This window comes from Protopterus annectens, chromosome 12.part0 (genome assembly GCF_019279795.1).
Source record: "Protopterus annectens isolate FY-2018-M chromosome 12.part0, PAN1.0, whole genome shotgun sequence".
Lineage (NCBI taxonomy): Eukaryota > Metazoa > Chordata > Ceratodontiformes > Protopteridae > Protopterus > Protopterus annectens.
In genome coordinates, this window is record NC_056746.1 from 210,382,300 (window position 1) to 210,399,783 (window position 17,484).

The 17,484-nt window shown below is 38.4% G+C and overlaps 1 protein-coding gene across 1 annotated transcript in view; it reads left to right on the forward strand.

Moving 5' to 3' along the window:
• The window catches only part of LOC122816453 (uromodulin-like), a 559,619-nt gene that overhangs the window by 229,050 nt on the left and 313,085 nt on the right, over positions 1-17,484 (forward strand). The window contains exon 11 of the mRNA XM_044089260.1: positions 11,602-11,810. Within this exon, the coding sequence (XP_043945195.1) occupies positions 11,602-11,810 (209 nt within the window). The remainder of the gene's footprint in view (positions 1-11,601; positions 11,811-17,484) is intronic.

Genomic DNA, 17,484 nt, shown 5'->3' on the forward strand with positions numbered 1-17,484 from the left:
CATTTTCTTAATATATCTCTTTAGTGCAATATTGTGAACTCACTTCGGTACAGTTTATACTTTTGCACACTCCAACCACTACAATGATCATAGGTTAACTAAGCTTGCAACGAGCAAGCGAAAGCACTACTTGGTTAACAGAGCCCACAGAATGGCTTTATTAAATGACAAGGGAGGTTACTATTTTATTGTTATGGCAGTTTGAAAGTATTTTAAATAATGAATATTTATGAAAGCAACACAGTGATGTTTATTGACAGCTAAAGATGTCTGTAAACCATTTAGTAAAATTCCTTCTGTTAGCAACGGATGTAAAATCGATTGATTATGAGTTTATATAAATAAAAAAAGGACATATTTTAAGATAATAGAGTATTGGCAACATGTACGTGTTCCAAGGGTTAGACACATGAGCTTTCTAAACTTTCTTATGCATATCCCCATGCAAATGAGAATGGGTCTAACATCGTATTAGATGTCTTCATTCTGAGCAGGTGAAAGGCCGGTCATGTGGAACTGGATTGTTCCACAGTGTACTACTCGCCTCTGTAACAGTATTTATAGTAGCATCATGATTATAGAAAGTTTAGAAATAACAACTGGATGTGAAGAAGTCTACAAGGACAAAAGCACGTATCCCAATAAAACCTATAAAAGGAATGATCTAGAGTCAGTTTCATTTTTGAAGAAGGAGGATTTAGAATTGGATTTATTTTGTTTTTAGAAATAAAAATATTTAGATGATGGGATTGCTCTAAATACTTGGGATGCAACAATACTGTATTGGAATTTTGGTTTGTCCTGATGCATACCCCCTGTATATGGCTAGGTTGGATTGGAATTACTGAAGCCCCCACCTGTGGGTAAACTTTGATCTTTGAGAAATGCTGGTTTTCTTTTTATGCTTTTTGATATATATTTCATTCAATGACTTTAATTTAAAAAAAAAAAATCATATAAAAAGAATACATCTACCAAATACCATGTAAACACACACACATATATATATATATATATATATATATATATAAATAACTACATGTGTATGTATGTGTGTGCATTGTGAAAATATGTGTCAATACATTATATGCATACATGTGAATCTGTTTGTATATTGGAAAGAAAAACACGAGTCTCTAATATAAAAGTAGTGGTGTCACTGTGTTTGCTTTTGATGTAGGTTTACAGGTTCATAGGTAAATACTAGGCTATCAGTCTACAAATTATATTAAGCTAACCAATAACCAGAGATCAGAATCAATCCCTGTAACTTGTATCTGACAGGTCAAGACCTTAACCATTATGCCATCCCTCCGCCTGCCATAGTGCCATCATGATGTGCAGTTGTATACATGCAAACAGAAATATTATAATATCAGTTTAATTTACATGATTGCATATAGTGCTTAGTAACTGTCTGCCTTTCAGTACAGTAATTAATGGGTTGTGAGATGGAAAATAGGTGTGTGTCTATTTTACACACACACACACACACACACACACACACACACACACACACACACACACACACACACACACACATACATATACATACATGTGTGGACATATACACACTTGTTTCGCTTCGCAAATGCCATTATTCTTCTTCTAAATTAGGAAGGCACTGAGCACTGCATTAACTACACACACACACACACACACATATATATATATATATATATATATATATATATCTGGATCTACTTCTAAACCTCAAACCTCATATAACTAAACTTCATTTTCACGAGACAAAAATTGCAAAAACTGAAATACCCGAGCAGCGAATTTTACCCAGGGTAAGTAAACACTTGCCCAAACTTGCACGAAACACACACCAAAGTAAAACCCACCCAGGAGGGGGGCTGTGCCACCCCCCCCTTAATTTTATATACTAACTCCAAGATCGCACTACAGTGGAGAAAAGGGCATGTTGGACAAGTGTTTACTTACCCTGGGTAAAATTTGCTGTTGGGGTATTTAAGCTTTCACGATTTTCATCTCATGAAAATTAAGTTTGGTTATATGAGGTTCGAGGTTTAGAAGTAGATCCATATATATATATATATATATATATATATATATAGAGAGAGAGAGAGAGAGAGAATCTTTTATACATTTGTTAACTTTGTTAACTTTGTAAGTACAGTGGGCAGAATAATCGCATTCGGAGATGACTTGGGAGTACTCTTTGTTTAAGTGACTTGCTCAGCTTCACACAGTGAGTAAACAGAGGTGGAAGGAATTGAATCCTGTATCCTGGGCTATAGGATGCAGATGGTTTACAACTCCGTGCCTTAAACCTGCATGGTAACTGCCATTCTGTTTGTATGTGCAGACATGTACAGAATTATTGTTCTACTGAGTTTGAAGCAGATCTACTTTTACAGTTCCATAAAGACATATGAATTTTAGATTCAATCTAAAAAGATTTCTCTTTTTGTATTCCCTCATTAAGCATTTGTTCAGTGATGACACAATCGTGTGTGTTTGTGTGTGTATGTATAAATATATATATTTGTATATACACAATATATAACACACACATACACGTGTATAGTATATATATGTGTGTGTGTGTGTGTGTGTGTGTGTGTGTATGTGTATGTATACACATATATTATAGTAAACTGTCTAATGCCTTTTACGTGGCAGAGCTTACTTCTGTGTTTTCTGACTGAAGGCACTCATTCGTTATGTAGGAACATTGACTGTTTCTGTGGTGTGTATAAAATGTACTTGCATGAAGGTAAGTGGAGCTTTCTGCTGCCGAAAGTTTCGGATATATAGAAAAGTTTCAGCATTGGGGCTAAGAGCATATCTGCAGATATTTGCAGATTATTCTTAGAATAAAGTTTAGGGAATAAGACTTAGTGGTTTTTGTGTGTGCACATGTACGTGTTTCTGTATGTCTGCTGTTTTTTGTTGAGGAATAGGAATGTGTGTGTGTGTGTGTGTGTGTGTGTGTGTGTGTGTGTGTGTGTGTGTGTGTGTGTGTGTGTGTGTTTAAGTGTCTCTGGGTTAGGGTTAGAGTAAGAGCTAAATAAGAGGATGGATTAAGTTATGTGTGTGCGTGTTTAGCTATATGTGATGTGTTTGTGTGTCTTGGTTAGTAGTATTGTTAGGGAAAGAGATTTTCATGCGATAATGTGGCACACATGAATAAGGTGGCACAAGCCATGAAGAAAAAGGAGTAAGTGATGAAATTCTGATCATTTATTTTCTGTAAAGTGTAGAGCTGATGTGCAAAAGTCAGTGCAATATGCATGAATATTTCTACACATCGATATTAAGGAATATACTCATGTCATACACCCACATACACAGACAAATATATCTATCTACATCTATCGATATCTATATTTATAAATATATATATAGATATACGATTCACTATCAGTACTGAGAATGACAACCTGTTGGCATGCATGCTGCCGAAAATCAGATTGTCGTTCACAGAATGTAAACTGTATGGGATAGTCGAACACACTTATATGAATGCAGTAGTGCATTTGCATTAGTGTGTTCGACAAACTTTATGGAGGTTGTGGTACAGTGGGGATTGGAAATTCAGCCATATCCCCACTGTAGTGCGATCTTGGAGTTGGATATATTATTAGCAGGGAGTTTGGGGGCGCACATATGTCTTATAGGAGTTTGATTTATATCAGCTTCTGTAGGGATATCACGTGATGCTTTCGATGACAATATCAACTCAAATGTGTCGATCATTTTGGTCAATATTGTGAAGTGGACGAGATTCCGGTTTTGATGGTTTACTTCGATATTGCGATGAAAATTATTTAGCCTTCGATATCGGAAATTATTAAGCCTTTATCAATATTGATAGTAAACCTATATGTACATATAGATAGATATAAATAAACACACCACCCTTGCCTTTCCTTCCCATAGCCAGTATTCCACTGAAACAAAGAAAATTGTTAAACATTGCATCTGAAATATATATTATAATATACATACATGTATGTCACATAACAGCTGCTAAAATAAATGTTCTTCGTGATAATTAAAGCTCTCGCTAAATCAAAGAATCTATTGCAAGGCACACGTAAGTATAGAAGGGGTCTATATTACAAGATCACAACTTTAGTTAATCAAATAACTAAAGATCAGTCTTGTAATATCGAAAGGTAAAAACCTCGAACAGCCAATTTAATGCAGGGAAACACTTCCCTTAGCCGTTATGCGGATTATGCCCTTTTCTCCAATTTGAAGCAATCTCAGAGTTGGTATATTTAGTTGGGGAGAGTGTGGAGGGCACACTTGATTTGGGATTAAAAGTTTTTTTTTTTCATGTTGCCAAGGGAAGTGTTTCCCTGTGTTAAATCGGCCATTCGAGGGTTTTAGCTTTCGATATTACAAGATCGATCTTTAGTTATTCGTTTAAATAAATTTTCGATCTTGTAATATAGACCCGTATAGAGGGTGATGCTGAAATCTCTGTTCATGTTTCTAACCAAACTTCATTACTAACAGTCTAAAAGATGGCTCCACTACTACTGTTATCAGAACCCCTCAACACCACTCACACTCAAACAAAAGTACATGCCACTCTGAAAAGAAAACTCACCTTAATGAACCCTAATCACTCTTACTGCCCTGCCATCTTATTTCTATCTAACTGACGCCATTCTGATTAATGCTTTTTTAAAACAAGAAACATCTTTATTATAGTATCACTTATGACATAGGTAATGATACATTTATATAAATGAAAACAAACCATATTGCCATATTTTTAGTTGCAAACATTATACATCACTTATAATTTAGCCAACCATTGCCAGTCAAACATTAAATAGCTCATTCAAATCCTGCCTTCTTTTAAGCCTCAGTTCTCCTCCAAAACATTTTTCTGCATGTATTGTTCCCACAATTCTAATTTTTTCTATGTAATTTGCTCCTACCCTTTTCTAAAGATCCCATTTCCAGTTGTTTTATCTCTGTTACTTTATTCACAACTTCTAGTACAATTGGTTTAGACTTTGATTTCTGTTTTTTAGTAATTGCTTTTTTGGCAGCCACCATAATTAGACTCAACAAGGCCTTACAATGTCCAGGCAATTCCGATTGTGTATCATAGCTCGAAACAAATAATTTCCCTAGTATGTTGATCACTTTTATTGCCCTCTTACCTCTAAGTGAGTCTCACCTGTTTAATGCTAACTTTATTGTGTTCTAACACTAATAACCTCCTACTGTCCCTTTATTTACTAAATTACACCATTCTAATACAGATCACACTTACTACCCTCCTGACACCACTCTGAATAACTCTGTCACTCCTACTGCCATCTTGTCATTAACTCAACATTTTGAATGTCAGTGTTCACTTTACTGCCCTAATATCTTTAATTGACACCACTCTAGGTATGATCAGACGTGCTCCTTTTATCACTAACTGTCAGCATTCTTACTAATGATCGCATACATCATGCTCTTCTCATTAACTGTCACATTCTAACAACGATCATACTTAATTCTCCTTATCACTAACTGACATTGTTCTTATTGACTATGATTGCACTTATTGCCCTCTTTATACAAACTGATACCATTCTCACTAACAGTTATCACACTTTCCCTTACCACTAACTGACCTCATTCTAACTAACAATGATCACACTTAACATTCCCTTATCACTGAATGACACCACCATCACTAACAATGATCACTCTTACTGCAACATTACCATTACATGACACCATTTTGACCAACGATATTTACTCCTCCTGCCTGATTATTGCTGTCTGATACCCTTCCAACTCTGATAAGTCTTACTGCCCTCTTACCACTAAGTGACACACTTCTAAAAAAAAAAACTCTCTTCTGAGCTCTGTAACTGCAACAAACAGCATAGTGCATTAACTAACACCCTGGTTGTTTAGCAGTAGCTACAAATGTTGTGACAGTGATAGGACCTTCAGGCTTCCTGAGCCAATTCTCGTATTCCACTGATGCTCCCCTGAGGCCTGCTGATAGTGACTCGGAAAGCTTGTGACCTCCACATAAATCTTACATGACATCTGGTATACCTCCAAAACTAATCTCATCTCGTGTATCCTACCTCAGCTATACTATTAATATGTTACTTCTTTTAAATATCTTGACCTGATACCTACTCTCTCTGTGTCATTTTCCAGGCAGACAGTCATTTCAATAACTATAGTAAATGGAGCACTAGTATGTGGTCCTTGACATATTTCCAGATTTGTCCATCACCGGGGACTGAAAAGCCATTGTCAAGGGGATATTCCAACCTTGTATGGGATATGGGCTTCCCATTTTCCCTTTCTGAGCTTCAAACTATATTAAATCATATCTGCAAATTCACCCTCCTATCACCATCGACAGAATACCAGAGCATCTTCATTTTCTATACAACTTGTCTCCAGTTCTAGAGAGATTCTAAAAAATGAAAGACAACCAGTACAGTGGTAACAGAAGAAAAAAAAAGATTTATCAAAAAAATAAATGCACAAGCTTTTGGCCATTACCTGCATTTTAGCAAGTTAAAATAAATAAGAATATCTGTCAGCACGTCAATAAACTAATACGTCATCTAACTTCATTAAATAAAATAACAAATCAGTGTTTCGCAGAATTCTTTTTTAAACCAGGTTTCAGGAAGATGAATTCATTTAAAGTTTATTCACATGTTGAATTTAAAAAAGTAATCCAGCCATTCCTCATCTTGTCTTTTTTAATTGTGTCACTGCCCCAAACTGTACTATAAAGCTAGTTGTAACACTAACAAATGAAATCTACTGTCGGCACCTTCCTTTGATACATTGCTTTGGAAACCATTCTGAGGGCAGCACTTTGAATATCTGATATGTGATAGAGTGGAGGTAATGCATGAAAGCTTGTACCTTTATTGTTGTAATAAAGATTCTTCTGCATTACTCTGACACTGGATCACCTTTGCATTCTTGGAATTGTTCTGTGGATTGATCCAGTTCTACTTGAGGAGTTGACAGTGTATTTTTTTTTTATTGGTGCAGTTCTAGATAGGGCAAACCTAATTTTCCTCTCCACAGTATATAAAGCCATTCATAATCTGACAACTCCCCAGCTTTTCCAGCAGACTTAATCCCTTCCATCCAGCCTAAAAACTCTGATCCCAGTGTAATAAAGCAATAAACTTGAGAGCACTCCGTGCTTCCTTCATTAATCCAATTATACATTTTCAGTCTTCTCTGAGATAACTGCTCTACTAATATCTGGAGTGCTCCTGCATTCTAGGATTTTAAAACTAAACTTGAAATCCATATTTGGTAAATTTTCACCTGGTTCTGTTTCACCAAATCAGTGATAACCTAAGCCATAATAGTATTTTCCCCACCACTAGCCTTCCTCATCACAACAGAACATTTTGATTTCAGTGGCATAGTTATGTATTCTAAATCCTCTGTGAATATGCTGGACAGCAGCTTCTCTGCGGAACCTACGTGTATTCACGCACACACACACATAGACACAGACACAGACACAGACACAGACACAGACACAGACACAGACACAGACACACACACACACACACACACACACACACACACACACACACACACACACACACACACATATAGTAATAGAGTAAGAGAAGAACTTTGTGTTAGTGGAGTCGATGATGATTCTATAGAAGCACAATGCTTTGTGTTAAAAACCTATGCCTCAAACATGCTGTTTGCCAATGAGGCCACTACAATCGGCCCTTTACCCTAAACATTCTACATGCCTACATGAAAAATAATAAAATAAATAAGAAAACAAATAAGTATGAATGAGCTATGATGGAAAAAACTGAGTGTTCTGTATTCCTGCTCACCGGCTGGGTTATACAACTACCATTTATAGGTGTAAAGGCAGTGGGTCTGATCCTACAGTGAGAATATGCATCTATGGTAAAAGCCTCAGTCTGGATTCAGATTTTTAGGCTGCCATCTTTGTGAAGATGGTACAGTGGAATAGAACCCTAGAAAGAAGTTATGTTACATTGCCCTTACTAAGGAAAGAGGCAAAAATATTTCCTAAACAAAACACACAAAAATTGTGATGACTTCAGATTTGGGTGACTAACCAGGTAGACAGTTATTAAACGATCACTTACATTTCAGACTGGGCAGTGATTATACCAATCTGCAAACCTAAACAAAGTAATATTTATATAGCTCCAGATACAGGGACAGTCATTAAGAAGGACTGACACAGTGAAAACTATTAATATCATAAATCCATAACTGTGTTTTGTTTGTTATATTACATTTATATGTTGTACAGTGGGAGAATCTTAATGGATAATTGGTGCTGATTAACTTAAAGACATGCAGGTAGTTGCGTGCATGAATGGGTGTGTCTTCGTTGAAGGCTGGGCGTCGGGCTGGCACCTCGGCACCGTAAAAATCCACTGCTAATCATTAGCAGACCGCAGGTCCACTATGGCGACCCCTAACTGGGAAAAGCTGAAAGACATTAGTACTTGCGTTCCTTTGTATGTGCAGTGGGGGAGGGGCAGTGCACAGTGAATGTGCAAGAAATATGGATGTTACTCCACAACAAAAGTAGCAGAAGACTGCAACCAGCTGTAAGCTATGATGATAGCATTCAAAACATGTTTGCCTGGCTATGTTTCAACACACTGTTAAACAAATTAAAAAAATACAGCTAAGGGAAAACATGTTGATTTAGTTTTTATGATGCCGGAATGTTTTTAACTGCATTAAAAGCACTTACTGACAGCTGCAGATACTAACTACTTGGTTTACTTCCTATATCATAGCCCTGTCTAGTTAATCATGGAATCATTAATTTCAAGCACAACACGCTCAACAAAACAAAGGGCAGAAGAATGTCAAAGATTCCCAAGATAAGAGAAATAATGTAAATTTAGTGGGGAAAATCAGTGCAGAAAGCCTGCTCAAAACTACTTCAGTACAAAGGCTCAAAAGAGCATGATTTGAATAACAGCTGAATCATTTTAAATGCACTTTAAAGCAGAATAAATAAATGTACTTCATTCTGGTATGTTGGCAGAGCAGTTTATTGCATGACCTTCTAAGTTTGTGCAAGCCTGTGGAATTTTTCTCTGTAAAAGCTGTGCTTTGTTTCTGTCTTTATTAGGTAGTAACTAAAATGGTCTTGGGGACAGCCCACCTACTTTATCACCAAACAGAATGAATAGAACAAAATTATCACTGAATGTAGACATTTATTGTTTTAAACAAAGCATTATACTACTTTATGTTATATATTTTTTGCAAAGCTTTATCTCCACTGTGCATCAACCATCATCCCCCTCCTGGCCAGTTGGCTCACTTGTTCCCCTTCACTAGGGTGAGGACCAACCAGGAGGGACCATCATTTAGACAGCCATCAGACTGGTTTGCATTTATCTTATTTTGTTCTTGTCTCTGAGTTACACACACATAGGTAGGTTCTGGAGAGAGTCATGCAGTGGGCCATTCATTGAGGAAGTCCCCTTACTTCCACAATAGGTCTTCCCACCAAGTGGCCCCACTCATGCCCTTCCACTGAGAATATGAGCATTGTCTCCCTCATCTCTACCAGGGAGATTGCACTCTCTGTCTAGTGTGCTCTTGTGTGCATGTGAACCACTCCCATCCTCCTGGAAAAGGCAAATGGGACACACCCCTTCAGACCTCTCCCTCCCTGCTTGATTTCTCCAGGGATACTAATCAAGCGAGGCAAGTGCTCCATCCCTCTGTCCCAAAGAACCAAGTGTATGTTAAATTTAATTCATATCTTTTATATTTGCAGACACTGTGATCACTTTCAAATCACAGCTGGCTGACAAATGAGATTTTGCTTTATGCTCAGTTCTGTATGTCATGTTTTCTGAATGTACCACCAGTACTGTCATTACAGGATACAATGCCTTTGTTACTTACTTGATGAGTTTTAAAACAGAAAAGCTAGTGATCTGATGGTAACGAGATTGTTTTAAAAACTCATCAAGTATGTAACAAAGGCCCTATACTGTAATGTCTGTGAACCCAGCACAAATGCCCCTTATGACACCAGTCTCAACAGTTGTCTCATTGCCTATAATGGTTTCCTAGTCAGTGGTCCATATTTACTGCAGAACTTAAGCCATGCAGCATATCTAACTAGGGTTGCAAAACAGGCAAATGCCAAGTAAACTCAGTGTATAGCTTTTACTGTTGTCCATGTCTTGGGATACTTACTGAATGATCAAGGTTGTGATTTCTCAGTCAGGACTCCCTATCATAAGTGTAATGTATACATATATGTTTTTAAATTTCAGGGTAAACTATTTTGCTAATTTGTAAAACAGACAAGGGATGCTATCCTACAAATGCATTGTCAGGATTAGGGAGCGGTAGACTTTTTTTTTTTCAAGGGGTAGTGTACTTTGTTGTACAGGTTGCTGTGCTAACATGCCCCAAATGTGCATACTGAAAATAATATGAAGCACATACATTGCCTGTATCCACTATTTTTTCTGCAATTATAATGTTTGTTCTCACAACTTTATTCCTTTCAAATAAATGAGCATATTAAGGAGATAATGTACATGTGCAATCTTGAGCAGTCACATTGAATATTTGGATCTGAAAGTTCTCAAGTACAATGAACTGTCTGAACATTTCATTCATATGCCTACTTTTCTGTTGATAACAGTTTATTCCTGATTACATCTTTTGTGTTTAGCTATGTTGAACCTTGAATACGAATGTTATGAGATAGGTGAGTGTATCTTTTGGGATGCCACTTGATGCTGGAATATAAATTTCAAAAATCCTTAGTAATATTGTACATATCAGTCTTTAGCATTCATTTCAGCAGAGAAAATAACACTCAACAGCAACTGCTAAAGTGGAACAAAATCATAAATTAATGGAATACTGTAATAACACCTGGCATGGGTTGGACTTGTGCAGAGATTTACTCCTGACTGGCCAGGTTTTATCTAGAGGTCAAATCTAAAGGGATGAAACACACAACCGAGACATCGACTTCTGGCTGGTATTATATAACTGTCATACCATGCTAAACCATTTTAATATTAAGTTTTACACTGTATTAGTTTCACATTCAAATACTGAGTATGTGTGTACAATCATATATGTTTCAATGCTTAAACACAGTGAAACTTATTTAGGATAGATTATGGCAGTTTTAGTTTAGAGAGTTCTAATAATATAATATGTTTTTGATGCAAGTCAGGCATTATTGATTCTCTCCATGTGGGGGAGTGGACATTTTGTTTTGGGTCATCTGCAGAATTCTTCTGTGAGCTGCACAATCTGAGTGCATGACTATAGCTTTAGTATCTCTATCAGTCACGCTGTCTAAGCCAGTGATGTGTGAACTGCATCGTGTACTTCCTGCGTGGCATTGCATGATGTAACTTTATTGCACCAGCTAATAACAACCCTTATAACAATGAGAAGTAGCTTCTAGAAAGAGTAACTGCCTTAAATCTTTAGTTATGCATAACATCAGCAGTGATTTAGTGATGTAAATGGGTGGGTTATTACAGGAAAGTGCTTCATTAAACAATCAGAGTTTATATCATAAGTTTTATGTTGTTTTAGACACTGATGGCCTGAATCCAGTGGTGACATGTAGCACTTCAACAATCAAAGCGTCTTTGAATAAATGCCAGCTAGAGAAAATGGGCTATAATACTTCAGCAGTTACACTGATGGACCGAAAATGTGCTGCTATCAAGGATGAAGGGGAAGGACAAAGTATTTCATTTATCACGTTAACCCGCAATGGTTACTGTGGAACAAGGCTAATGGTAAGATACAGGTGACCATGTGCAAATGAAGGTGTAATGTGTATCATCGTATATGGCTGAAAATGTATTTAATGTCATTAAACTTAATGAAGTTTTGTTGGCTTTGCCTTTAGGAATCAAGTACTGAGCATGAATGAAAAATCTTGAGTTGGTACACAGTCATGGAGCATATGTCTCAAAACTTCCAATGGACAAAGGATCTACACTAATGTACATTATATATATATATATATATATATAAAATATATATTTATATATGTGTGTATTGTGTATCTATATATATATATATATATATAGAGAGAGAGAGAGAGAGAGAAAGATTTATATATAGATGCTATTAGGCTGGTCAGTGAGAACATTGATAACATGATGGCTTTTTTGGTAACTTACATCAATGATGAAAGTAGTTGGCTTATATTACAGTCACACTTTAGCAGATTGACTATAAATTTATTCAGGAGTTTTCCCCCTCTCTCCACAGTTGTGCGACTGAGGAGTTAGTTTAATTTCCAGAGGTGTGGGGTTTGAGCACTCAAGTGGGGAAAGTGTGGGAGACAAAGCCTCCCATAAAAGCAGTTTTAAGTAATTTTTGGTGATTGCAGAAGTTTACATTGGAGATTACTTGTTTAAATGTATTTTGCTTTAGATGAAAGTAATCACTGATGAGCTTTTTCTATAAGTTTTCTATCAATCATAGTTCATTGGTGATTAAACAAAATATATTTTACTTATATTTGTTGTCTTAGGATTAATTTATAGTCAAATTGAATTACACATGTTATGATCTCTCTAATTATAGGTTCATAGGTTGGTACTAGGCTATCGTCCCTAAGGCCTATACAAGCCTAGCCATAACAATTCCCTGGCTATTTCTTCCCACACTATTTACTTCCCTGGACCCCTGTCTAGCAGGGCGACTGACGTGATCCCCGGGGTGAATTTCCTTTCTCCCATCCAATTGTCAAGGTTCCTTTTGAAGAGGGCCAAAGAGGTGCCCTGCTTGACATGACTAATTAATAGTATGAACTACCACTTTGGAACATATTAGCTTAGATAGATCTGAGGAAACCCTTTACTTTATTAACAGAGATAAGTGAATATACATTAAAATAATAATTTTGAGGTGGGCATAATTTGGGACATATGAATTTACTTTACACAACTATCTATACATTTTACTTGGTAGTCACACATTTACCATTATTTGTATGTGTATGCTGCATGTGTTTTATGCACTTTGCTCTCTTGTCTCCAAAAGACTTCTTAGACTCACATATAGTTGCTAAATCTTATTTGTACATCTGGCCCTAACAACAGACTCCTTTTGTGAGTTCTTCACTCAGAGACGGTGTGAAATTCACTCGACTCTACTCATGAACTTCTTTCATCTCTTCCATCTCTCTCCATGCATGTCTATATAATGGCATTATCTGTTGATCAAATGACTGCTTTGGGCCTCATTTAAAACATTGTTTGTGTTCAGTTTTATTTGAAAAAGTTCAATATATACAGATAGATATAGATATATATGGGTTTAGGGCACTAGACTGACTGTACACCTGCACCTACACTGACACCTGTTTGGTTGACTCTATTTGGTCAATGAAACAAACAAACAAACCAAAGCAGCAAAGACAAAAGGCAAACTTGTGAAACATAAACTATGTTAGCTGCCAGAAGGAGAAGCTGCAAGGTTCTTGAAGAAACTTTTATTATCCACAAATAAATAGACTGATAAGGTTTTAGTGAACAAATATTTTTACACATTTTAGATTACTGTGTTTATACAGTTTGAATGGCACTTTAAAAAGCACATTGGCACTTTAGAAATGTAAATGAGAGAGTTTAATGATATCATCTTTGATTGGGCCTTATTTAAAACCTGTTGTTTGTGTTCAGTTTTATCTGAAGAAGTTTATTATTCTTACACGAATGAAAGCACTTATCAGTCTATTTATTTGTGGTTAATAAAAGTTTCTTCAAGAACCTTGCATCTTTTCCTTCTGGCAGGTAAAGTAGTTTATGTTTCACAAATTTGCCTTTTGTCTTTGCTGCTTTGGTTTGTGTGTTTCATTGTCTGCATATTATGGCTGCTGAGGGGGATGCTGCTGTGATGCCAGCGCACTGGCCCAGCAATCAAGGAGCTTCAATCCTCACCACTAACACCAGTGTGGGGAGTCCACATAGGGAAAGGATAATAAATACACACACAGTAAAGTAAAATTTCCCTTAAGAGCACACAGAGATCACAGTCAGTCTGGGGCTGGTTTCTCCCTTTCTCTTCAGATCCCCAATAAGACTTCCCACTGGCACAGCTGTAGGGTTCAGATCTCAGCCTAGTGGGCAAGCTAAAATCTCCAGCACCCTCCATGTCCAACCAGTGCTTCGTGTCCCTGCCCAAGTAGCTGACACACACACACTTTGAGATAAGAGTTATACAACCACGCATACACTCATGGGGAAGACTGGTACAGGTTCTCCAGCTGTGCCCCTTTTACACAGACTATACGGTAGAAATCACTGCCACCACCCAGCTAATATTTATCAGCTACTCAAAAGCCCTAATGAAAGGGTGTCCAATTATTCTGTGCAATATTATTATCCAAATGATAAGTGCAACCAAACAGTCAAGACCTATTTGGAGTGACTTGGTACAGTATCACTATATACATGCAGTGTACTCTAGAGCTTAAATTATCTCTACAAAACACAAGACAATACTTCTTACTACACAGTGTTAGTCAAGTGTTCAGAGGTCACAGAGTCATGTTTAAAATAATACAGTAGAAAAGTTCTGACATCACAGAAAAACAAACTAGTCTAATCCTCCTATTTCCTAGCTATATCTAAGAGAAAACACCATTCTAAAATCCTACTTACACATAGACACAGGCAGAATGGTGAGTTGGATGTTCTCAAGACAAATGCTCTAATGCTCTCATTCTTTCTCTCCTTAAATTGATAACGCAGTACCACTGATTCAGTTCAGATTACATCATTTCATTCTGGGTCCCAGGCTAACAGACTCTCAGAGGTTAATAGCCTTTGATGTTGCAGCTGGTCAGGAAGCCAGGGCAATAAAAGAAATTATACATGCAAATTCTAGCCATTAACTCTGGCCTCAAAACAATAGGCAGACTGCCTTTATCTAGACATCTCAGCTCTGAGTTTTGACATCAAAGAATTGACTTAGCTTTGTTACAGCAGAGTGCAGTGTTGTTACATTTTTGCTGTTCCACATTTAACACAATTTTTTCCATTTAAGAGAACAAGCCTGTGGCTTATAGTAATATTTACAAATGACAGAATTATCTAAAAAATTCTATCTGGCTAGGCTGGCAACCTTCACCTATCTTCACGCATCCCCCCCCCCCCCGGGGAACTCAAGCTAATTTTTCAAGTGACCCTTGAAAAATGTTGCTTGAGAGGGTTAGGTCTGTCTGAGTATACCTTACCCCATTCCCTGTCTTGAGAGCCCATCTGCATTGGCATTGATAATCTCACTGCAGTGGTGCACTGACATATATGCTTGCAACCCAAGGCTCCATCTTAGCAACTTGGCATTTTACTGGATGGCTCTGTGTAACCATGTTAGGGGGTTATGATCTGTCACTATAGTGAATTTTCTTCCATAAAGATAAGGCTGAAGTTTCTGCAGTGCCCACAGTATGGCTAGACATTCCTTTTCTACAGCCGCATAGCATTCCTCCCTGGGTTGGAGCCTATGACTGAGATAAACCACTGGGTGCTCTTCTTCCTCTGAAGAAATCTGGCTAAGTACAGCCCCCACCCCATGGTTCAAAGCATCCACCTGCACAACAAATTCTTTGCTGTAATCTGGACTGGCTAACACAGGGGGTCCTCCCAAAGCTTCCTTAGCTCCTGGAATGCCTGCTCACATGCTGGGATCCACAGTACCTTATCTGGCCTGTTCTTCCTTGTCAGGTCTGTGAGGGGAGCAGCTATGGTACTATAACTGGGGACGAACTTTCTGTAGTACCCTGCTGTCCCTAAGAATGCCCTCACCTGCTTTTTGGTAACAGGTGCAGGCCATGCCTGAATGGCTTCTACTTTGGCAGGTTCTAGCCTGATCTTACCACTCCCCACTCTATGTCCCAGGTAGGAGACCTCTGCCATACCCACCTGACATTTGGTGGTCTTAATGGTCAGCCCAGCCCTCTGTATCTGCGCAGCTCCTCCCTGACATGCTGGAGGTGCTCTTGCCAGGAATGGCTGTAGATGGCAATATCATCTAGGTAAGCAAGGGCAAACCCTCCTGCTCCTGCTAGGATATGATCTACCAGCCTCTGGAAAGTTACTGGGGCATTTTTCATTCCAAAGGGCCTCTTTGTGAACTCATACAAGCCAAAAGGAGTCATAAGGGCTGATTTCTCTTTAGCAGTGGGAGTCAAAGGCACCTGCCAATAACCCTTGGTAAGATCAATGGTTGTAAGATACTTAGCTCCACCCAGCCGCTCTAGGGCCTCATCTGTCCTAGGCAAAGGGTAAGCATCTGACTCTGTGTAACTATTTAATTTCCTGTAGTCCACACAGAACCTGGTGCTGCCATCCTTCTTTGGCACCAGCACCACTGGGGAGGCTTAGGGACTGCTGGACTCTTGAATCACCCCTAGTTACAACATCTCCTGTATCTCCTCCCTCAGAGTCTGTTTGACTCTCTTAGGCACCCTATAAGGGGCCTGCCTAATAGGCCTTTGGGGTCCTGTATCCACCTGGTGCTGCACCAGGTGGGTGCACCCTGGTTTCCCAGTGAACATGTCCCCAAACTCCTATAACACTGCTCGGATTTCTCGAATTTGGGTAGGAGAGAGCTGCTGGGACATTGCTACCCCTTCCACTGAGGTGTCAGTCTGAGCCTCACTGAGGAGATCAGTCACCAGATCTCCCTCAGACTCCTCCTGCAATCCACTGCAAATGCTCAGCACAAGGGCCTCCCAATCATGGTAATGTTTCATCATGTTAACATGGTACAATTTGTGCCCCTGCCTCCTGCCTAGCAATTCCACCATGTAGTTAACATCACTTACCTTTCTTACCACCTTGTAGGGTCCCTCTCAAGCTGCTTGCAGCTTGTTGCATCTGACAGGTATGAGAACCATTACCTGCTGCCCTAGAGCATACTCTCTAGCTCGAGCATTCCTGTCATACTACACCTTTTTTGGTTGTTGGGCTTCTGCCAGGTTCTCCTGGGCCAAGCCCATGAGTTCCCTGAGCCTTGTCCTGAGGTTTAGGACATATGCCACAACAGACTCCTTGTGAGGTTCACACTCACCTTCCCACTCATCTCGAATTAAATCTAGAGGTCCCCTCAGCCTATGCCCATACAACAACTCAAAGGGTGAAAAACCTTTAGATTCCTGGGGAACCTCTCTGTAAGCAAACAACAGATGGAGCAAATATTTGTCCCACTCCCTCTTAAACTGGTCTGCAAATGCCCATAGCATGGACTTGACTGTATAGTTTAACTTCTTATCAAGACCATTAGTCTGGGTATAGTAGGGGGTGGTCTTCATGTGCTTCATCCCGCAGTACTTCCACAGACAAGCCAGCAGGTCTGACATGAAATTGGACCTCTGTCAGTCAGTATTTCTTTTGGGAAACCTACCCTGCTGAAAATCTCTAACAAAGCATTTGCCACATTTTCTGCCTTAAT